Source organism: Halichoerus grypus, chromosome X, assembly GCF_964656455.1.
Source record: "Halichoerus grypus chromosome X, mHalGry1.hap1.1, whole genome shotgun sequence".
In the NCBI taxonomy this organism is placed as follows: Eukaryota; Metazoa; Chordata; class Mammalia; order Carnivora; family Phocidae; genus Halichoerus; species Halichoerus grypus.
In genome coordinates this window covers 15,881,878-15,904,764 of record NC_135727.1, presented here as the reverse complement: position 1 = coordinate 15,904,764, position 22,887 = coordinate 15,881,878, and the positions used below count along the sequence as shown (strand labels likewise).

Here is a 22,887-nt window from a genome sequence, read left to right as displayed (position 1 = left end):
CTTTTCAATTAAAAATCGTATTTTTCCTCCCAGCATGTGTATCCGACTCTGAGCTGTGCGTGGGTGTATGGTGTCAGGATTTTTGTTGTTTGTGAATTGTGCTGAAATCTTAGGAGTGAAAGATCCTTATAAAGTAAAAGACAAACCATGATTTTTTTGTCAACGTACAAACATTAACGTTATCGGGCTTTCTAAATAAAATGAAGCCCCACTAGGTGTAGAAAGACACGTCTGTATGTCAGTGGGTCCTACGGGAGGTTGACTAGGCGAGAAGGTGAAATAAACAAGATGACACTGGAAAATCTAATTTGTTCCCATCACATCTATGCTTCTAATTTCTTCTATACTCCTGCGATTTGCATAAAACTGTGTTTGTGTTTATTATGTGGTGTAAATCTAGAGATTATACTTTGCATATGAAAAGGGGATCAAGAAGAGATAAAACATCTCTTCTGCAGGTTTCTTAAGAAACTAAGTCCTAAAAAATAAACCTTCACAGGGTTTTTTTGACTGCTCTTTTTCATTAATCTCTATTCCATTGTAAAGCTCTGCAATTATAATGACAATGTTTTGGGGTCAGCAAGTATAAAGTACTGAGTAAGGATCTGGGGCAGGGTGTTTGCCTTACTGGGTCAACCCTTACTGACTTAATGTAGTTCTACTTATGACTACTATTGATTGATAATTGAGCAAAGTTACCTTTCACAAATACTGTGAAGAACTCGCCTTGCTCACAGGCAGACTAAGTGGCCACGTTTATTGTCATTTTGAAAGCCCCAGAGAAGGACCCCTGTTGAAAAATCTGTGAACCTGCCAGTGTCTGAAATTCTTCCTTCAAGGAAATCCATTTCTTTCTGGTAAGCAGTGCCCTCTTTCTAAAAAATGGAGAAATACCACATGAGATCCCTAACCTCTGGGTGTGCAGTTGTTACCAGATCATCCTCCTGCTCGACTTCTTTAAACCCGATGGGTGCCTAAGTCCTGTAAGAGTGTGACCTAATTAATCTCTGCCCTTGGAAATCAGATGGAAGGTTCTGATTTTCTATCCTCTGCTCCTACTTGCTAACGCTGTAAGCTTAATGATTGTGATTTCAAACTGTTGTCAATAGATGTGTCAAATTTAGATTTGTTGTTTTAGAAAATGTTTTCTTGGGGCAAATTAAAGTATATGTTTGGCACTACAGTTAAATTTGTATTTCCAAAAATGTGATTTTGGAGCGTGCTTTTGGTAATTTTGAGCTTTCCTTAAATGGCTTGTATAGTTGTGAACTTTTGCTAATGATGTGGCTCAAAAAGGAATATATATTAACGCTAAACTTTACATTTCTGTAAAACTGTTTTACCGAAAGTGGGGGTGCCAATATTGCATTAGTATTAGGTTGGACATTGTCATAAGTGGTGGGAAACAAATAAATATGAAATAAAGCTTTAAATGACTTTCTGTAACCTTATATTCTAAAAACAACAGTTGTGACAGAATATAACTGAGAACCCATTTTAATAATAAAATTTAAGTTCTTTTCGTTTTTTAAAAAAAATTTAGAGAGAGTGAGTGTGCATGCTAGTGGGGGGGGGCAAGGGAGGGGAGGGCCAGAGGGAGAGGGAGAGAAAGAACCTCAAGCAGACTCCCCGCTGAGCACGGAGCCTGACACAGGGTTCGATCCGAGGACCCCAAGATCATGACCTGAGCCGAAATCAAGAGCCAGCCACCCAGGCGCCCCTAAGTTATTTTCAAGTCACAAATCTCCCAGAGATTTTACTATTTCCTCACTCTAAGTAAAAACTACATCTTTACTCTCCTAAGCATAGCATTTTAGAAATAACTGATAAAAGTACCAGATAACAAAAGCCAAGTAAGCTGTTTAGCAGTTGATAAAACTAGAACTCAAAGAACTTTCATTTTCCTCACTCTTAGTAATCCCTAGGTGACTTGGGGATCTGACATAAAATAATTCCCTAAATGGTTTTATAGGGCATCACCCCCCCAATCCAGAGTTGGGGAATTAGGATTAAAATCCATGGCTTTGTTGTGATTTTTTTTTTTTTTTTTGGAGGGGGTGGTCTCTCTCTCTTTTTTTAACAGATGATCCTAATTGGAGCTAACCTTATAAATAGGGCCCAATATCCGCAATTTCTTTCACACTGCCTATTGTGGGGAAAAGGCTGGTTCCTGGAAAACAAACTCTGTACACTTCCTAATTTTGCTCAGGGTCCACCCTGACCCAAGACTTAGAATAAAGGACCATAATAAGATGCTACAAAGCAGGAAAACAAAGTCACAGACTGAGATATAACCAAAATGTGCAATGGGCAAGTCTTTGTCATTGAAGTTGTAACTGTTAGGAAACATTTTAACACTGGCGTACCCACTGAATGTAGCAAATTTGGGTTTAAAGAATGTCTGCAGTTTCAACCATCTTAGGTCAGGGATCCATCAATCTTTTTGTCAAAAGGAGTTACTTTTGTTTCCACTAAGTGTTGAGATTACAGGAAGTGGGGACAGGAAAATTCCTGAACAGAGTGAGCTTGAAAAGGCCATTAAAAAAAAAAAATCTATTTCGGTATAGTTCAGTAATTTTCCAGAGTTCCTAAGCCAGGTAGGAGACTTCTCTGGTCAAGGAGTCTCTGCTTTTACAAGTTAAGGTACTTTTATCCGCCAAGAAGGCCATGGCCTATTAGGCCCGGAGTATAGCACATATCACCCCTAACAGAGATCAAAGAGAGAAAGAGGAAAATATTCAGAGAGAAGCTGGCTGTCTGGGTCCTGAGAACTGGTTCGGCTTCCTGGGTCCTGCAGCTCCTCATGAGACCCATCTACATTCCCATCCTGGAATTTCAGGTGCTATCCCCATCACTATAATGATAAATATATAATTTTTTGCTTGTTGCCTTGAGTGTTTCTGTGACTTGCAAAAAATCCTGAAAAAAACAGGTTACAAAGACAGAGATGCCTACAGATTACCTCAGTTACTAGGGAGTTAATTCTATGAGTACACAGAGAAATAACAACACACAGGAACCAGGCCTCAAAGAGACAATAGCACTGTCAAAGCGAAACAACTGTCAGGTCTCATGGCCAAACAGAACGCCACTGTAGGTACAAGTGTGCTTAGCTCCCAATTCCGCTGCTCCACTATTATGGTGATTCAGTGACCCCCTCCCCCCCCACCCCCCCCACCCCCCCACCCCCCCCCCCCCCCGTCACTGCCTCAGCTTCTCCTCTCACCCCTGGGGAACTTCTCCACAGCAGGCCTCTGTCCTGCTTATTACCTTCCCTACGTGGGCCTCCCTGCCTCTGTGCCACTCTAACCATGTCCCTGCGCATTCCATGCTCACTCCTGTCCCTGGGAAACGTGCTTTATTGGCTCATATAGCCCAATTCAGTCTAGAATGCAGGGCTACCCTATCAGGTCACCTCACAGGCCTCTGGGCAGCCCGTGGGCCGCGGTGGCTGGGTCACATGGGCCCCAGGCATAAGGAACCTTTTTGGCCACCTGTTCAGAGGGGCCTGTGGATACAGCAGGCATTCAGTGGGTCACGTGCAGCAGTAGGGCTGTGTAGCATATTATCACCTACGCTGTGAACTCACCCAGGAATGAACTGGGAGCCCAAGAACACATTGCTGGAAACAGCTGTACACTATTTTGGGATCCAGGAAGAAATACTTAGCAATGCTTAAATAAGCGAGCCTAATAAAACTCATGTTATCTATATCATAAAAATGCACGCGAGTTCAGTTCTCTGATAGCCTGCAACAGAACAAGAACTTCACGAAAAAGAAACGCAATTGGAAAAAAACAAAAAACAAAACTCAAACCCAAGCTACTACTTAAAAATCACTGTTAGGGTTGAAACCATATTCTCACAGCTGGTATTTGGGGAGTTAAGATTTTCTAGAGCCCATACGCAACCGCTATATTTAGAAGCAAAAGGTCACTGGAATAGGAGAATTTCTTCTGGTAAGTTTTTCCCCACCCTCAAGTCTGGTTTAAATTTAAAATTTTACCTTTATACCTAATGGGTTTACTACTGTTATTTTTAAAGGAATTAACAAAAACTTTCAAACGGTTCCTTTTGGTGCAACAAGTATTGGTGAGAATCATCTACATAAACAAGCCTGTCTTGTTGACTGCTGGCTCGCTAGAGCCTTGCACAGTCCCTGGCACTTGGGTGCTCAATAAGTATCTGCCCGATTAAAAAAAAAAAAAATACAGACCTCTTTATTTTCTACCATAAATCTGTAATTTGGGGAAAAGCTGTGTAGAGGAAAAATATTCTGTGCTTTTCTAAAAGAAAGACAAAAAACCCGAAGTTACTGGGCCAGTAAAGGTGGTGTTTATACTTGGATGTTTTAAGTCTCTGGTTTGGAGCTTGAGCACCTCTGAATCATGGTGTACAAGAGAAAGGCAACTGCTGCCCCCCCCCCCCCACGCCTTTCCAGAGTGGATCTCCAGCCTGAGAAGGTATCAGAGAGATAAAGGAGGGGCCTGAGGCTGGGAAAAGAAGGTTGGTCCCCACCCATCGTTCGTTCGTTCATTCATTCATTCACTCACTCACTCACTCAATACGCACTAGACACCACACCCTGTGCTAGGAGCTTAGGCCAAGAAGATGAACGAGAGCCGGCGCCGATCCTAGGGAAATCATAAAGAAACAAGCCAAAGTCGCGTTTCCCATGCGGAACCGGGAAAGGAGGCCCAGCTTTTTCTCAGGAACACAAACCCACCCCGCCCGCCCCATCCACTCCCCCAAGATGGCGCCCGCCGAGTGGGAACATTCCCACGCCCCCGGCTGCCGCCTGCCGCAGCCTCCGCGGAACCCAAGGTCCCCAGGCGCCGCGGCCCCCGCGCACCCCGCCCCGTCCCGCCCAGGAGGCCCGGGTGGGCAGCGGCGTGTGACAGCGGCGCGCGATAGCAGCGCGCCCCCCCCCCCGGACGCCCCGCCCACAGGGCCCCGCACCGCCCGCCCGCCCGCGTCGGCGCTTGTTGACGCCACTGGAGGCGTGTCGGCGCGACCAGCGACGTCGCGACGTGCCGACAATGGCGACTGCGTCAGCCTGAGCGGGCCTCAGTTTTCCAGCCATCTCCTGACGTTGCCGCGAGGGCCGTGGGGGCCGCGGGAGCCGCGGGGGCTGCAGGCGTCTCAAACCCGGTCGGCGGCGGCGGCGCGCGTGCGCGCTCCCGCCACGCCCTGGGTCGAGCAGCTGCGCTGAAGCCCGGTGGAGCAAGCCAGGTGGGCGGCGGCGCGGCCGGGCTGCAAGCTGGGACGCGCGCGGGTGCGGGCGCGCGCGCGCGCGGCAGGAGGGCGGGCGGAGCGGGGGGCGGCGCGGGCGCCGGGCGGCCCCGACCTCCCGGGGGCTGCTGGGGCGCCGCGGGGAGGCGTGCCGGGGGGCGGCGGGGCGCGGGCCGAGTGCGGCTGACCTCCCTTTCTCTGTAGTCTCCGGCTGCATCTCGGCCTCTTTGCTCCTATTTGCTCGCGCGGACCCTGTCCCTTGCCTAAGTCGGCAACATGAGCGGCAACAACTTGGATGGGAACGACGAGTTTGATGAGCAGTTGCGAATGCAAGAATTGTACGGCGACGCCAAGGACGGCGACACCCAGCAGGATCCCAGTGGAGAACCCGATTCTTTCGGGCAGCAGCCGGCTGACACCCCGTACGAGTGGGACCTGGACAAGAAGGCTTGGTTCCCCAAGGTAGGAGAGTGGCGCGGGCGCCACTGCAGAGCGGGCCCGCCTGGCCAGCCTCGCGAGGCGCCCCTTTTCCGTTTTCTTTGCTGAGGTCCTGAGTTAGAGCCCCATGGATAGTGACGTTTCTTTTTGTTGTTTCTGTTGCAGAACCGATGTGTAGAGAAACATAAATCTTTACGGGGATGTCTTAAATGTAATTTAATTCTTAAGTCTTGTCTGTGCCTTATTAATTTTGTCTGTGAAGGTCACAGTTGGTTATTGCATTGATGACTGCTTTTTATTGCAAAGAGGAAAAACACCAGGAGCAAATTTAGTAGCTGTTAATCTCAGATAGCCAACCTCACTTATCCTAGGAATTCTGATATTTGTTTAGCTTATATACTTTGTGCAAAAGGCAGCTTCTCTGTTTGAAAAAGAGTAGCCATGTGTATCTCTTTACGGATTGAACTTTGTCTCGCACCTCTCTTTCCTATCAAATTGTGTCCCTGGGCATGTGTGTTTGAACCATATAACCACAGGCACAGAATATGGCGTGGAAAAGATCTATGTGTTTGTTTAGAGTGCTTGGAAATTGTTAAGTGTTTTATTCCAGCTTGAAAGTAGTGTAACTGGTGTTAACTTGGTTCTGTGAACTTTTTGGTAAAAGTACCCTGTTAATCAAAGTCTCACGTGGGTGGAAAAAGATACTAGTAGCACACTAATCGACTTGCAAGCTGGTAATATAAACCATGTCTCCATTGCGTAATTCGACTGTTACCCTTAAAATTATTTATTTCAACTTTTTTATTTTCCATTTTGCATTTGTGTGTATGCCCCACTCCGTCCACCTTGTTAGATTTATTATTTTGCTTGTACTGGTCGTGCCAGCTCCAGAGCAGATTTGGTTTCTGAGGACTTTTAACAATAGTCTGATAATGGATTCATTTGGGACGCTTCTCTTTTTATGTTATGGAAGCCCATACCTCTTGAAACTTTGAGTTTAAAATTTTCCCCACTCCTGTGTGTGTGTAACATTGACCAGAATAAAGGAAGAACTCCCGTTTCTTTCATTGTGCAACTGTGCTTTTTTTTTCCCCCCCTAAAAGCGGGGAATATAGATGTGAGTTGAATTTGTTCTTAGTTTCTTCTGACACTAAATGATAGTGTGATTTAACTAGTGATGGAGTTAAAATAAGCATTTAGTTTTACAGTTGTTAGCCCTATTCTCTATATACCAAATCAGTTCCATTCTGCGTGCTCTCTGCATACAGATACTCAAATATTTAGTGTGTGTATACTTTTGTGTATCTCTATAGCAAAAGAAAAATTGGTTCTGGTGTTAGATTATTAGTTGACTTTGGTTTTTGTTCTGTTTTATTGTTATCTGGCACTTCCTTTGTTGTATGTACTTGTAGCCTTAGTCGAGTAGACTGTAGAGAGGTAGCGATTTATAAATGAAACAACTAGAAAACTCGCCAACATCACTTAAAATGCCAGTAGTATCTTAGAATTTTGTGTTTGATAGCCCAAATACCCATGTCTTATTTTTTTTTTTTATCATTTTATGCACATTTTCTGTGTAGGGTGACTATTGTTGCATTTACACTATTTACTACAACCGTTATCTGCAGAAACACTTCTGTGTTCCGTTGTATAACCAAATATGCTGAAATTTAACACAGTGTAAACTCTTTATGGGAAGAAATCAATTTTGAATTTCTATATGTGTGTGCGCTGAATTTTTTGTTTAGATCACTGAAGATTTCATTGCTACATATCAGGCCAATTATGGCTTTTCTAATGATGGGGCATCTAGCTCTACTGCAAATGTGCAAGAAGTCAGTGCTAGGACTCCAGAAGAACCTCCGCAGAGAAAAACCCCTGAACCCAGTGATCCCAAAAAGAGGGGAGAAAAGAGAAAGGCCGAATCAGGCAAGTGGATGTAGCTTGCAAAACATGAATGTAAAAATTTTAAATGTTAGTGTGTGTATATATGGTTACTATTTGGAGAATTACAATAGTTTTGAAGGAATCATAAGATGAGGGGCTTTTTTTTTTATTATTATTTGGGTTCATATGTTGGCTCCCGCACTAATTTGTGGGCATTGGGTAGGCTGTTTCAATTCTGTGCCTCAGTTTCTTCCTTTGCAAAATAGAGCTATTATCAAAAGTTCTGTTTGTAAGGTAATTTTCTTACAGTTTTTTGAGTTTAATTAAATTGAACTCAAGGCAGTTTTGCCTCAGCTTGGCCATGTCTAACACAGTAGATTGGAGTCAGAGGCAACTTATGCATGCAGGGCCTAAAGTCAGTGCAAGGATGAGTTCTTTTTAAGGTAGTAGCAGAATCATAAAGAACCAAGATAACTAGCTCTCCTTTTTTAGATAAGGCTCTGAAACTAATTAAGTGTCCAAAGATCCGAATACTCTGAAAGCTGGACAGTGATTTGAGTTAGTCTCTCTTGTTCTAAGGGTAAGAAAAGAGTCCTGGAAGTTTCAAGAAACTGGTACATTGTCAAGATTTCATAATGGGACTCTTACCTTTTCTTGCATGTGTTTTGTTTTTTTTTTATTTTGATTTTTAGGATGGTTTCACGTTGAAGAAGACAGAAATACAAATGTATATGTGTCTGGTACGTATACTCTTTTATTTTCATTTATTTGTTTGTTTGTTTATTTTAAGTAGGCTCCACACCCAACGTGGGGCTTGAACTCACCACCCTGAGATCAAGAGTTGCACTCTACCAACTGAGCCAGGCAGGCACGCCCCCACCTCTTAAACAAATTTAGAGTAGAAAATATTCGATTTTGAGGTTTTTCACGAAGTGATTTTTACTTTTCAGCTTCTCTAAAGCCTATGTTTTATCATTGTGTCATTTTTTTGTTCAGCTATTGACATTTGTAATGGATACATTTTTGTTTACTAACAAAACTAAGAAACATTGTGAGTGTGTAACTTTGTATGCCATCCATTCTGTCTGCTTTAGGTAACTTATGGCAGTTTGCTCCCGCAGTGATACAAGGCTTAAGGAAAACATGATTTTAATGTATATTTGAATATATTAAAACATGAAATTTCCTCAATTCTATAGGTGTGCGATTTTTTACATATATTTAGAAAATCAAACTTGTGCTCATCTAAGTTGTAGATTTCTTTTTTTTTTAAAGATTTTATTTATTTATTTATTTGACAGAGAGAGACACAGCGAGAGAGGGAACACAAGCAGGGGGAGTGGGAGAGGGAGAAGCAGGCTTCCCGCGGAGCAGGGAGCCCGATGCAGGGCTCGATCCCAGGACCCTGGGATCATGACCTGAGCTGAGGGCAGACACTTAACGACTGAGCTACCCAGGCGCCCCTAAGTTGTAGATTTCTAATTGGTAGAATGCTTAAGTAACCTTCACTGTTATTGTACATGCTTTTATAATTTTCTTCCCTAATGTTACAGGTTTGCCTCCAGACATTACAGTGGATGAATTTATACAGCTCATGTCCAAGTTTGGCATTATTATGAGAGATCCTCAAACGGAAGAATTTAAGGTCAAACTTTACAAAGATAATCAAGGAAATCTTAAAGGAGATGGTCTTTGCTGTTATTTGAAGGTTAGTTAACGTGGTCAAATAAGTTTCTTGTATTTTCATTTTTTAACTCAAGAACCAGGGCTGTAATTTCATATAGATGATAACCAAGACTGAGAACTATTCAAAACAGGATATGAAGAAAACTAAAATTTCAGATTGTGCCTGTGTGTATCGCATTGGTGAGGTTATTTACTTGTTGTAGGAAAATATGTTATCAGGCCAAGGTATTATGTAAGTTATATGACTGAAGTGCTTCTTTTGTCTTAAAAGAATTCTCACTGCAGAGATCTCTTTAGGACTCAGAACACATTATAAAAATCCACAAAGAAAAGAAAGCCGGTAACATTTTATTTACCCACTGGAATGAATTAGACCGGGATTTGGCAAACTCCAGCCCACTGCCTGTTTTTGTAAATAAGGTTTTATCGAACACAGCCACATTCATTCATTCATTCATTCACTCATTTGTCCATGGCTGCTTTTGTGTTTCAGCAGTGGAGTTGAGTGGTTGCAGCACACACCACGTGGCCCACAAAGCCTAAAATACTTACTAACTGGCCCTTTACAAAAGTTTTCTGAGCCCTGAATTAGACCATAAAGGAGATGGTAGCTATGCTTACTGCTTTGAAATGTATTGTGAATGGGAGAGAAGAGAGATTGTTGCTATTAATAGAAATTTGCAGAACTTTACGTATTCATGGTACCATCAATTAGTTGCACAGGGAAAGCTCAGTGTCAAAGGCAGTCACCGTTTCTGGAACATCTCTCACCTTAGGAGCATGTTTTATGCATTATTGCAGAATACAGAAGAAATGTGCACAACGATGACGTGTACCTATGTCACGGAAGGTGAAAATAATTACAGAGTAAAATCAAAGTGATTAAACAACAGTACCAACACCACAGGTGTGTTGTGAGTGTAAAACGTTTCAGTGAAGTTGGAAAGGGGTAGAGTTAAGCTGACAGCTCTTTGGAAGATACGTTTTGAATCTGGTTCTTGAATGTGAATGGGCCATCCGTGAGAATGGCCATTATAGGTAGTTATTAATTTTCAAATACAAGGAGATTTGAGAGTTTTACAAGTTCTTCAAGGGTTATTAAAAATCTGAACAGATTCTTAGGGAGTTTGATTGGATTTTCTAATTTTTTAAAGAGAAAAATGGGGTTTTGAGTAACTTGATAAAAAGTGCAAGATTGGCCAACCAGTAAATCAAGTTCCAAAAAAATATAATTAAGGGGCTCCTGGGTAGCTCAGTCAGTTAAGCATCCGACCCTTGGTTTCGGATCAGGTCATGATCTCAGGGTTGTGAGATGGGGCCCCGCATCGGGCTCTATGGTCAGTGTGGAGTCCTCCCTCTCCCTCTGCCTCTACTCCTCCTCCTCCTCTCTTCTCCTCCTCCGCTCCTCCTCCCCCCCACTCATGCTCACATGCTCGAGTGCACACGCGCTCTCTCTCTAAATAAAATCTTTTAAAAATATATAATTGTTCTAAGATCCATATTTGATTGTGCAGCTAAGTTCAGTTATTTTTTGTTTTCCTCAGGTCCTCAGATCTTTGACTCTGCATAGGGCTGACAACTGCCCTCTTTGTGTAGAACCCAGAATCCACAGATGTATTTAATGTACAAGTCGTGAGATAATCATCTTCACACTATATCACAGACCTACATTTTAATTGGTGAACAAAAAAATTAAAGGCTGGCTATGCTATTCCCAGTTCCTCGAGTCATCTAGTCTTTTGAGTAGGAATACTTTAGAATTTTAAACTGGAATGTACCTTAGAAGTCACACAAGTCCATTTGCCTCGTTGAGAAATTGAGACTCCAAGAGGCAATACTACTATTCCAATAATAATGTAATCTATTGAGCACCTACTGTATGCCAGTCTCTATCCTTTATGTGCATTCTTTCATTTGATTTTGTCAAGAACCCTGCAAAGAAGGCATTTCTCTTCCCATTTTACAGATGAAGAAATTGAATAACTTGCCCAAGTTCACAAAGCTGGTTGAGGACAGCTGTGTCTAGAGTGCAGGTTTCCTGATAAGGCAGCCTAGAGTTCTTTATCTCAAAGGAGGTAGTTATGATGAAATCTTTATTGTATGTATAGTCATCGTTCGTCTAAAAAAACCTCCCAAAGTTTCATTTCAGCATGTAAATTCCTGACTGTCTCATTTTACCTTTATAAAGAGGGAATCTGTGGATCTTGCGTTAAAACTCTTGGATGAAGATGAAATTAGAGGCTACAAATTACATGTTGAAGTGGCAAAGTTTCAACTGAAGGGGGAATATGATGCCTCAAAGAAGAAGAAGAAGTGCAAAGACTACAAGAAAAAGCTGTCTCTGCAACAGAAGTTTGTGTTGTTTTTCCCTTTTTGAAAGATTTCGTATAAATATCCTAGAGTGTGTTTTTGGGATAGCCCCCTAGTTTTGTTCCATCAAATGTACGTATAAATTGTTTTCAAAGAATTTCGTTAGATCATCAGAAACCTTCATTAATCTGCACCGTAGGATGATCTGCCAGTGGCAGTGTTTTTCTTTTCTGGAGTGTGTATTTGTAATATAACATGGGCTTCAGTGAGATGAGAAGGCCATCTCTTTGGAAGGAGTTGAACAGCAGATTAAATAAAATAGTTTAGGCTTGTATACCAGAGCTGTTAGTTCATTTTTGATGTGAATTGACATCAGCTACACAGGGAGCTAAAGTGTTAAGTACTTTCTTTTATCAGAGTGAGTTCTAATAACATTTCTAACACTGTGCTCAAACCAGTGATACAGTGATCATAAAAGAGTTGAGTTGTGATGTCCTATAGTTTTTACAGGAATAGTTAGACTAGATACCTACCAGTTTCATGTAAACACCTAGCAATAAAATTTAAGATTGTATAACAGTAGTTTTACATATTTCAATGCAATTTGTTCTTTGTGATCATAAAATGCCTAAAAACCAATACAATTTGAACTTACTTTTTGCCCTCAAAGTGTAGTCGTACATACCAGATAGTCATAAATACTAAATAACCGGCAGTTTACGGGAGTCTCATTGGAATGTTTGTAACCAGACCGCAGTTCTGAAAAAAGATCCATTCTGGGGATTTCAGACACGGGGTCTGTCTTTCACCTACCCAGTAATGTTACTACTTCCGAAAGTCTCCCAGTGGGTACTGTGACTAAACTAGATAATTAGTATCATTAAGAACCCGACAGAGGATGATTGTAACAACTCCTTTTCTCCTCTCCCACAAGTATGAAACAAAATTCAGTCTCTTGTTCCTGTTTTATCGCATTAGGCAGTTGGACTGGAGACCTGAGAGACGAGCTGGCCCATCCCGGATGCGCCATGAGCGAGTTGTCATCATCAAAAATATGTTCCATCCGATGGATTTTGAGGTAGGAGGTGATATTCCCGCTGATGGAAACGTTGATGTGCTTTCTTTCAAGGGAGCCCAAAGCTTGCCTCACCTCGTGTTTCTCCTGTCACATCCTACACATCCACGTAGCTGGCAAGGTAGGAAAATAGAGCTAAGTAAGAGTCCATCGAAGCGTTTGGATTTTCCCGTGTTTAGCCCAGGGTTCTTTTAGTTGTTCCCCAGGGAACACTGTTAACACCCACACCGTGGCCGCAAATGGCAGCTACTTGAAGAAATCATTAAAAATATAATCACTGAACGATTTCTGGGCACTGCTTGTGGATTTTGAGTGCATTTCCACAAGGATGGGCTGGTTTCAGTGGGGAGTCATTTCACACTTGCAAATGAGCACTTCACTTTGGTGCGACAGACCTGGTCCTTAAAAAAAAAACCCAGGTTCATGAAATACAGCTCCCAATGTTTAATTGGTGACGGTAGCTTTTCGAGATCTGACTTGCACACAGTGCCTTCGTGGCTATTGGGAGGACTTTATAATACTTACTGTCCATGTTAAAAATCTAAGAACATCAAGTAAAAGTGACTAGAGGACGAAGAGCTGGAGAGGTGCGAGAGGCGTACGAGGCCTAGACCACCGCCACAGCGCCTTGTATTGCCTCCTGCCTCTTGTTCTTGTCGGACTTTCCCACAGACCCATGGCAGCATTTGTGGAAGAACAAGGCTTTATTCTCTGCCTGGAATCTGAAATTAATGATCACCAGCTACACAGGAGATAGAGAAAGGCAACAAGTAACCATAAAGATAACAAGTTACATGAGAAAAAAAAAATGTACAACTCCAGGTTTATAAGTGATCTAGTTGCAGCTGAAGCCCCTCTTACTCCTTCTGTGCATTGAAACAGTGAGAACAGCAGTTTCATTGTAGCGCCTTTGGAGAGGACCCCAGAGTGGTCTGTGGAGCTCCGTCCCAGACAATAGTGATGTGATAGGGTTCACGGTGCACCGTGGGGTCTGTGTATCTTTTGAGGTCACTGGGGAGAGATACATGTGGTTAATTTGTAACATTTGATGTCTCTTCTGAGTAGAATTCTGAAGAATCTTAAAACGCTTTTTGAAACATTCTTCCTGCCAGGTAGGGATTTGAAAGGAATACATAGCTGGATCAGGGTATCTGGCCTACTAGGTACAACTCCAGATTTCTTACAGTTCATCTCATTTTATCCCCCATGTAAATAACGGGCTTTTTAAAATTACATGACCTGTTAATGTCTATGACCTGACATCCTTGATGTACGCATTTCATATTTGTAACGCTTGAATGTGAATATTAATGCAAACTTAATTCAAATTACCTGGAACCTCGGTAAGTAGAAGCCTGTTGTGTAATTGCATATGTGTTTGTGTTTTGCCCCCTGCTTTGCTCACTGACCACCTAATTTGAATCTGGCGATCACACTGTGCAGACTTCATTTTTCCGAGCTTAACGACTATTCTTTCCTCCAGAACGCCACATTTACTTGATTTTGACCTCTACAAATTCCCTCCCGTGGATCATTTTAAGGACAGAAGGTTCATGCTTGTAAATTCTCTGTTCTTTTTTCAAACGCTCTTACTGGTTTAGTGTAAACTTTACTTTGGAGTTATAGAGGCTTTAAATTACCCTGTTTAGCCAAAGTCCTCTTAGACTTCCATTTTCTTTTATACCAGTTTGACAAACTGTTCATAACGTTTATTATTATCTGAAATAATCAGATCTCCTCTACTAGAATGTGAGCTCCGTGAGAGCCAGGAGCTCCCTCGTTTGCTCTTATATTCCCAGTGGTTAGAATTCTGCCTGGCATACAGTAGACTCTCAATATGTATTTATTTTACAGACCCTCAATATTTATATGAAGAAAAAGTGAAAGAATGATTGAATGAGAGTCCTGTTACAAGGCAGAGTCCTTTGCTTCACTCCGCGGATAACACGTTTTCTCTTGAGCATCTTTGCAAATGAAGGAAAGTGTTCTTTTCAGAAGTTGAGAGGACAGGGATGGGCTTCAGAGCTTATGGCCGGAGAAACCCCCGGGTGCTGTCCTTGTTCGCCTCTCAGACAGAGGGATCTCGTTATGTGTTTGGGGTTTTTTTTTAAGATTTATTTATTTACTTTAGAAGAGCGAGCGTGCACGGGAGCGGGGAGGGGGGGGTGGAGGGCAGAGGGAGAGGGAGAAAGGGAAAGAACTTAGCTTTTGTTCCGGGTCTCTGTGGGCCTGAACTTCAAAGTGTGTCAGTATGAATCTGTCCACCATAGTAGACTATCCAGTAGGGTAGACTGCAGCCACATGGGGTTATTTAACTGAAATGAAAGGAAACTAAAAATGGAATTCCTTAGTCGTACCAGCCCTCTGTATTGGATAATGCAGATACTCATTTGTCACCACAGCAAGTCCTGTTGGGCACCGCTGGTGTAGACGCTATATGACTCGTCACCGAGGTGTGCAGCCAGAAAACGTGCTGTTGGACGTGTTGGGGGAGTGTTTGATTTGACGAAAGATTCCATGTGAATCGAAAGAATAGTCATCAGCATTGAGCTTTGTAGTGGAAAACAAAAACTGAATTGTCAGGTTCCCCGGGGTGTCAGAAAGAAACCAGATTTTGGGCGGGGTGGGGGGGTGTGGGTGGAATATATTTTTACTCCACAAACAGTTGACCCATGTGAGAAGCAAAATACCTAAAAGTACTCTTTGGTGTCAGGGTGAACAATGCGAAGGCTAATATTGTTCATGTAACTTCAGAGGGTTTTCAGTATTTAATTCAAAGCCTTATTTAAAAAGGCAGGCCTGGGGGCACCTGGCTGGCTCGGGCAGAAGATGTATGACTCTTGATCTCGGGGTTGTGGGTTTGAGCCCCACGTGGGGTATAGAGATTACTATTTAAAAAAAATCAATAAACTTTACAAAATAAGTAAATAAAAGTGCATGCCTGGCCAGTTTGAATACTAGGAGGTGAAGAACCAGAACTGTGTTGCAAAGGTAGGATTCTCATTCAGTACATCAGCACTGGCCAACAGAAAGTGAATGTGAGCCACACGGGTAGTTTAAATTTTTCTGGGAGCCACAGTTCAGCTAGAACACGAAATAGGGGAAATTAATTTTAATAATGAACTTTAACCCAATAGATCCAAAATAGTTTTAATTTCAGCGTGTGATATAAAAACATTAACGAGTTACGTTGCTTCCCCCCCCCCCCCCCACTTTGGTACTAAATCTTCAAAATCTGGTGTTCATGTCACACTTGGAACACACCTCAATTGGGACTAGCCACATTTTAAGTGCTCAGTGGCCACATGCGGTTAGTGGCCACCGTCGTGGCCAGTGTAGGTTTAGATTGGAAAGGAGTGAGAAATACGGTTTATTTCTTTCTGGGAAAGCAGAACACCACCCCGAAAAAAAAATGAGGAGTATTGAGCAGGAGGTTTCAGTGCATCTGTCTGATTTTCATCTCAAGTCTATCGCTTGCCAAGTGTTGTGGTGAGCAATTTTCCGTTCTTAGCTATGTTCAAGAGTTTTCCTAGAGGAGGGGATTGTTATCGTTAAGCTTCAGGCTACTAAACAGCAGTGAGGCTATATTAGTTTTTCAAGTTGGTATAAATGAAAACGGAAGTGTAGGAAGATTTTGGCTAAAATCTGATATGCTTGTAGGAAAAACACTGAGACTTTGCTACAGAAATGAAGAGAGTGGTGCCCCCGCCCCACAGTGGAGTCACACTTAAATTTGTTAAATATTTTGAAACGATTTTGTATGTTTTTACTATAATCCTGATTTCCCTTGGTGAATAAAGTTAAGGTATTGGGAATTGTTTTTCTAACTCTGACAAGGCTTTTTATTGGCTATTCACCATGTGGAAACACCTGTGCTGGGTTCTGTGAGGCAGACGAAACATTCAGACCAGATTCCTGCCTTCGGAAAGCACACAGTCTGATAGGAGCCGACCACACACACACACACACACACACACACATACACACACACACACACCCCTCAAGGCCACCATGTGCCTTTTATGCTCCGGTTCCCATTCCTCTCAGGGCTGACAAATCTGTATAAAACAAACAGCATCTTCTCCAAAATGAGCTTTTATAAGTGGGGGCAATCCAGCTGTACTTTTACAAGGCTCAGATTTATGGGATATTCTTTTATTTTAAATTTGATGTCAGTAACTGCCTACCAGCTCTTTATTTTTGCTTTTTGAGAGAACTTTAGGAGGGAAAAGGCACTTTTTTTTTGTTCTTTGCAGTTCTTCTTTAGTTGGTGAGGAAAATAAAAACCCGTGAGCAAGATGAAGTTAAATGTTTCCTAAAAAGCGTAAGTCTACTTCAGTAGAAGTTCATATATAGGATGTTTTGTTTATATGTGTATGTAGTTGAAATTCAAGTTGATAATGTAACATTTGATGAGCCCCTTTCATGCACTGGGACTTGGGGAAAGATTTGTTAATCCCTACAGGTAATCTTACACCCTTTTGTTGTGGGGTGGAGAGGCCCCCCCCCCCCGCACTCAAGACCACCAGAAGCAGCAACACTTGAGTGCCCTTAATAGACTCACAGTTGCAAGAAAGCAACAGCTAAGGATGTACTTTTTTTTTAAGATTTTATTTCTTTATTTGAGAGAGAGAGAGCACACAAGTGGGGATGGGGGGTGGGGTGGGGGAGGGACAGAGGGAGAGGGAGAAGCAGACTCCCTGCTGGGCAGGGAGCCCGATGCGGGGCTCCATCCCAGGACCCCGAGATCATGACCCGAGCCTAAGGCAGACGCTTCACCCACTGAGCCACCCAGGCACCCCGAGAATGTATTTTATTGTGTGCTTCTTAGCAGCTCTTTTATTTGTGTGGTTCTGTTGCAGTGTGGTAGGAGACAAGATGAACAGGAATCCTTAAAAGGGAGGTTTACCCTGTGAGTTAAAATAGAATCTTGGAGGCACAAAGAACTATCTTAGTCAGTGAAAGGGATATGTCGCTCCCCATTACAGCATTTCTGTTAAATGGGAATCTATGCAAAACCCAAAGCAGAGGGCTCTGGTCAGTACAGTCAGGGTGCCCGTGCAGAACAGAGGAATTAGCAGTGTCTGACTTCCGGTGTGCCAGAGGACCTTTCCTGCCCTTCCAGCTGCTGTGCTTTGGGATTTCCAGCCCCCCTTCGCTGCCCCCTCCCCGCTGCCCCAGCGCGGTCCCGCTGCTGCCCGCCATGCTTAGCCATTTCCTCCAGCTGGGGTAGCAGCTGCAGCCTTGCTGGTCCAACGTCCTTTGGTTTTGACTTTTTAAAATTCTGTAGACTGCAGACAAGAGTAACTACTTTTAAGTAAAACCTTTTTCTGTACGTTGGTTTGGTGTCAAAGCAAGAAATTTGATTTCTCAGGGTTTGTGTTTAAAGAAGGGGGCAGATCTGTTTTAATCGTGTGTATGTTTGCAGGATGACCCATTGGTGCTGAATGAAATCAGAGAAGACCTTCGAGTAGAGTGTTCAAAGTTTGGACAAATTAGGAAGCTCCTTCTCTTTGATGTAAGTTTGTGGCTTAGACAAATGATCCCTAAAGCAATTGTTCTTTCCATTTGATAAGTCATTCCCAGATGGCCGTATGTCCCAAATTTTGGATTCATGTTTTTGTATGGTAGGTCTGCTATCTTGTGGTAGTCATCTGTTAGCAATAATTAGATGAACGTGGATCGGCAGTCAGGGCTTTGGTGGACTTGGTATGCCTTGGTGATTTCCCTTTATTATCACTCTGGAGTATACAATCAGATGAAAGGAAGTACGAGAAAGATGTGTGAGACCTTGTGGTTCCCTGTTTGCCCACCTTTCCCTATCTTCGTGAATTATTCTCCTCCTCCGTGTTTGAAGAAGAACGATCAAGCAAGATATTTTTCTGTATGTTCCCCTTCTTACTCTTTGTACTTCCAAGATCGACACACAATAATTAAAAGAGTCGCCGTTTATTGATTGCATATGAGCTACTTTATGTGTTACCTCATTTAATCCTCATGATCGTTTGAGGTAGGTGGATACTATTATACCCATTTTACAGATGAGGAAGCTGGAAGTTTAGAGATTGAGCGAGCTCCTTGCTCAAGGTCATTCAGCTGTTAAGTGGCAGAGCCAGAATTTAATCCCAGGGCTATTTGACTTGAGAGTCCACACTCATTAACAACTATACCATCTTGCCTCTCTTTAGACGGTGTTGTCAGCAGAAACATTTCCAAGGACATCGTGCTTGGTTCTTGATAGACAAGATTAAGCTAAAGAAGCAGCTAGCTTTGGGGCGCCTGGGTGGCTCAGTTGGTTAAGCGACTGCCTTCTGCTTGGGTCATGATCGTGGGGTCCTGGGATCAAGCTCTGCATCAGGCTCCCTGCTCAGCAGGGTGTCTGCTTCTCCCTCTGCCCCTCCCCCCCCCCCCCCCCCCCGCTCGTGCGCTCTCTCGCTCTCAAATAAATAGAATCTTTAAAAAAACAAGAAGCAACTAGCTTCAAGTCATTGGCTGGGGTAAAAAGGAAGAATTGCTTCTTACATAAAACCTTTAAGCTTAAATCATCAGAAAGAACACTACTGCATACCTCTTTGTCAAAGTGTATGTTTTATTTTTAGTTTTCTCATTCATTCCTTCTTTTTCTTCCCTTTCTAGAGACACCCAGATGGTGTGGCTTCTGTGTCCTTCAGGGATCCAGAGGAAGCTGATTATTGTATTCAGACTCTCGATGGAAGGTGGTTTGGTGGCCGTCAAATCACTGCCCAGGCGTGGGATGGAACCACAGATTATCAGGTAAATTCTGCAACTGTCAAGGGCACATAAATTGTATCATTACCAACAAATACCGATCTAGTGGTCCTTCAAGATGAGTTTCGGGTTCAGTTTAACCTCTTTAATGTAACGATACTTCTTATAAATAATACTTTGCATTCAGAGCCTAGAAAGAAAAATGTTTTAGTCTTTCGGTTTCTCAGCCTGAAATTTTGAGGCGTGCTCAGAAGAGTGATAAGTAAAGTACGGAGAGAGTTCAGATGTTAACTTTTTCACTGATGAAACATTTCGGCAGGACTGTGGTGTTGGGCATTTATTTAAATGATTTTAAGATCCACTCTAGTGGATCGAGATGTAAAGCTTTGAAAACTGAAGCTAGGGAAATGCTCTGATTTCCTGAGAAGAGATGCCTTATGAAATCAGGTACTTGTGTCAGTAGCAGAGGTGTGCAGAGAGATTGTTACTTCTTTGTGCCTCAGACTTATTTTAATGGCAATGCCCATTTCTCCACAGGTGGAAGAGACCACAAGAGAAAGGGAGGAAAGGCTGAGAGGATGGGAGGCTTTCCTCAATGCTCCCGAGGCCAACAGAGGCCTCCGGCGTTCGAATTCCGTTTGTGCTTTGGAAAGGGCAGGGCCTTCTAGAGTAAGGCATTTTTCAGAGCACCCTAGCACATCTAAAATGAATGCACAAGAAACCACAAATGAAATGGCATTCGAAGAACCTATCGATGAAAAGAAGTTTGAAAAAACCGAAGATGGGGGAGAATTTGAAGGAGATGCTTCTGAAAAAGATGCCAAAGAGAGTGACCCCGAGAAGGAGGCTGAAGAAGGCTACCCCCAGAAAGAATCTGAAGAAGGCTGCCTCAAAACAGAGTCTGAGGAAGGCTGCCCCAAAAGAGAGCGTGAAGAAGACTACCCTGAGAGAGAGTCCGGAGAAGGCAGTCCTGAGAAAGAGTTCGAGAGGGTAGTCCTAAAACAGAGTCTAAAGAGAATGGCCCCGAACGGGAATCCAAAAAGAAGAGGCTCAAAAATGATTATGAAGAGAATGGCCTTGAAAAGGAATCTGACCAAGATGGCCCCAGCAGGGAGTATGAGGAGGACGAGAGCCCCCAAAAGGAGTCTGATGAAGACGACTCGGAAAGAGAATCCGAAGAAGACTGCTCTGAAAAGCAGTTTGACGACGGCTCCGAGAAAGAATTTGAAGAGAACGGCCTCGAGAAGGATTTTGACGAGGACGGCTCCGACAGGGAGTTTGGTGAAAACATTCTCGGTAGGGAGTTTGAAGACAATGACTCTGACAAATCGGAATTTGGAGATAGCAGCTCCGAAAGAGTGTTTGAGGAGGAAGTCTCCGAGAGAGAGTTTGACGAAGAGTCCGATGACAAGGAAGAAGGGGAAGACACATACGAAAAGGTGTTTGATGACGAGTCAGACGACAAAGAGGACGAAGACTACGCAGATGAAAAGGGGCTCGAAGACGCTGACGAGAAGATGTTCGAAGACTCGGATGACAAAGAGGACGAGGAAGAAGGAGTAGAGGTAAAGGAAGATGAAGACGTGGACGAAAAGATGTTCGAAGAGGATGATTCCAATGGGAAGCTGTTCGACGACGAGGATTCCAGTGAGAAGCTGTTTGACGACTCTGACGAGAGAGGGACAGTGAGGGGCGTGGGGAATGTGAAAGACGAAGGGCCCCTCTCCACAGGCAGCAGCTTTGTCCTCAGTAGCGATGACGACGTCGAGGACATTTAATCCCTTAAACTTGCTTGGTAGGGAGCTTCCTCCATCCGCATTCTGCCCGTGCTCCAGGGTAATTGCTAGTAGTGTTACATGAACGTGTGCCTAGTGGTAGGATGCCAGCAGAATAATGCATTGAAGTTTTCACTGTTACCTGTACTTAATGATTTTAAATCTGTGTTAATTGGCCGGCCGTTCAGGTAAAACTTCATAGTATAATGCAAGTCAGCTGGGTACTTGTCCTTTGTCAGATTTGTTAAACGCATGCAGAATAATATTTTTTAAAGTATTCTGATTGAAGTTTGTGATAATTCAAAAATAAAAATAAGTTGTTAATATGCCGAAACTGAAAAATTGGACTTGCGTTACATTGCATTTTAAATTCTTGCTGTTGCTTTATTCATACTAAAGTGTGTGGTGTTTGTGAGGACTTGATAAAGCTCGTAGGAGTCTTCTTGCTTCCAGCTTCCCTTAGCACTTACATCCCCATTTCCCCTCCCTAACCCAGAACATGTTACTAAACTTACAAAGTAAATAACACTCTGGAGTTTTTCCCTGCCTAGTCCTTGCGAGCTACTTTCATTTGTTTTCTTTTCCACCCTCTTTCCACGAAAACGGACTCTGAGATGTGCGAAAGTGAACTTTCCAAGGTCCATAGCTTCCCTTACTGGAAATACGGAGGAGATTAGAATTCTCCTGTGTACTGTTTGGGCCCCTTGAGAAGCTGACTGAAGTCATGGGACCTTTCCCCAGAAAAATGTATGCACACACTACACAGCTTTTGTGTATATACACTTTTCAGAGGTTCATGGATCCTCTGGAGTTTAAGATCTACTTGTATCATGCGTACTTCGGATTTTTGTTCTAGATTCATGGTGCCTAGTACTGTGCTGAGTTGTGTAGTCCCAATAAAAATTGGAGTCTTTCTTGATTGTGCTTTCCAAATTAAGTATTGGTGAATTGACTTCTGCTGTAGCATTAAGAAGTGACTCTCGTGAATTAGAAGCATTAAAATAAACTGCATTGGTGCTTTTTCATTATACCGTCTGTAAGTGTAATCATTACCCTCTTCAGACAAAAAAAAAGAGTTCTTGTATTTCAAGCCAAAGCTGAGAATTTAGTGGTTGATGTCTGGGATTTCTTAAAATCTCGGGATTTTCACCAGAGACAAATCCATAAAAGAGCTACAGAAGGGTAAATATAGAAAAGTCGCAGACCAAACTCAGGTTCCCTTTAAAGGTAAGCCAGAAGCATTTAAACATTCCATTGATTGGAGGATTGGTTTCCTGAGGGACAGGCTGCTGCTTCTCTTCCATATGCAGTGCTTGGAACACATAACTACAACACAGACAAGCTCCAAGACCGTTAGAAGGGGGCTGTTTTCTTTCTGACTTTTTTCCCCTGCTCATTACCTTGGCTGATACGAAATACTCATGCTCTTTTTATATAAACACCCTGGAAGCGAAGGTCACAAATAGCTGTCAAATGGTAAATGATTTGGGAGGTGATATTAGCAAACAGACATCAAGAGTCATGAAGCGCACACACACACACAGTCACCCGTTTACTAAGTAGTTGGGTCTTACTGGTCCCAACGATGGAGTTTATTGTGAGGCAACAATACGTCCTGGTAGCAAAAGAAAAGAACAGTACAGGGGTGGGTTTTAAGCACAGTGATGCTCAACAATTACCTGACAAAGTCTAAGCTTGATGTTCCTTAAAACTGTGTTGCTTACATAAATATCAAATGATGTATTCCACCCCAAA

At 42.8% G+C, this 22,887-nt stretch overlaps 1 protein-coding gene across 1 annotated transcript; it reads left to right on the top strand.

Annotated features, from left to right (window-relative positions):
- Positions 1–5,373: 5,373 nt before the first annotated feature.
- Positions 5,374–22,160, top strand: HTATSF1 (HIV-1 Tat specific factor 1). The gene is given in 10 exon segments (XM_078064653.1): positions 5,374–5,694; positions 7,419–7,599; positions 8,250–8,297; positions 9,111–9,265; positions 11,432–11,595; positions 12,532–12,631; positions 18,057–18,146; positions 19,265–19,402; positions 19,895–20,336; positions 20,339–22,160. Coding segments are annotated over 10 exon segments (2,301 nt in total). The 5' UTR covers positions 5,374–5,508; the 3' UTR covers positions 21,136–22,160.
- The last annotated feature ends 727 nt before the right edge of the window (positions 22,161–22,887 follow it).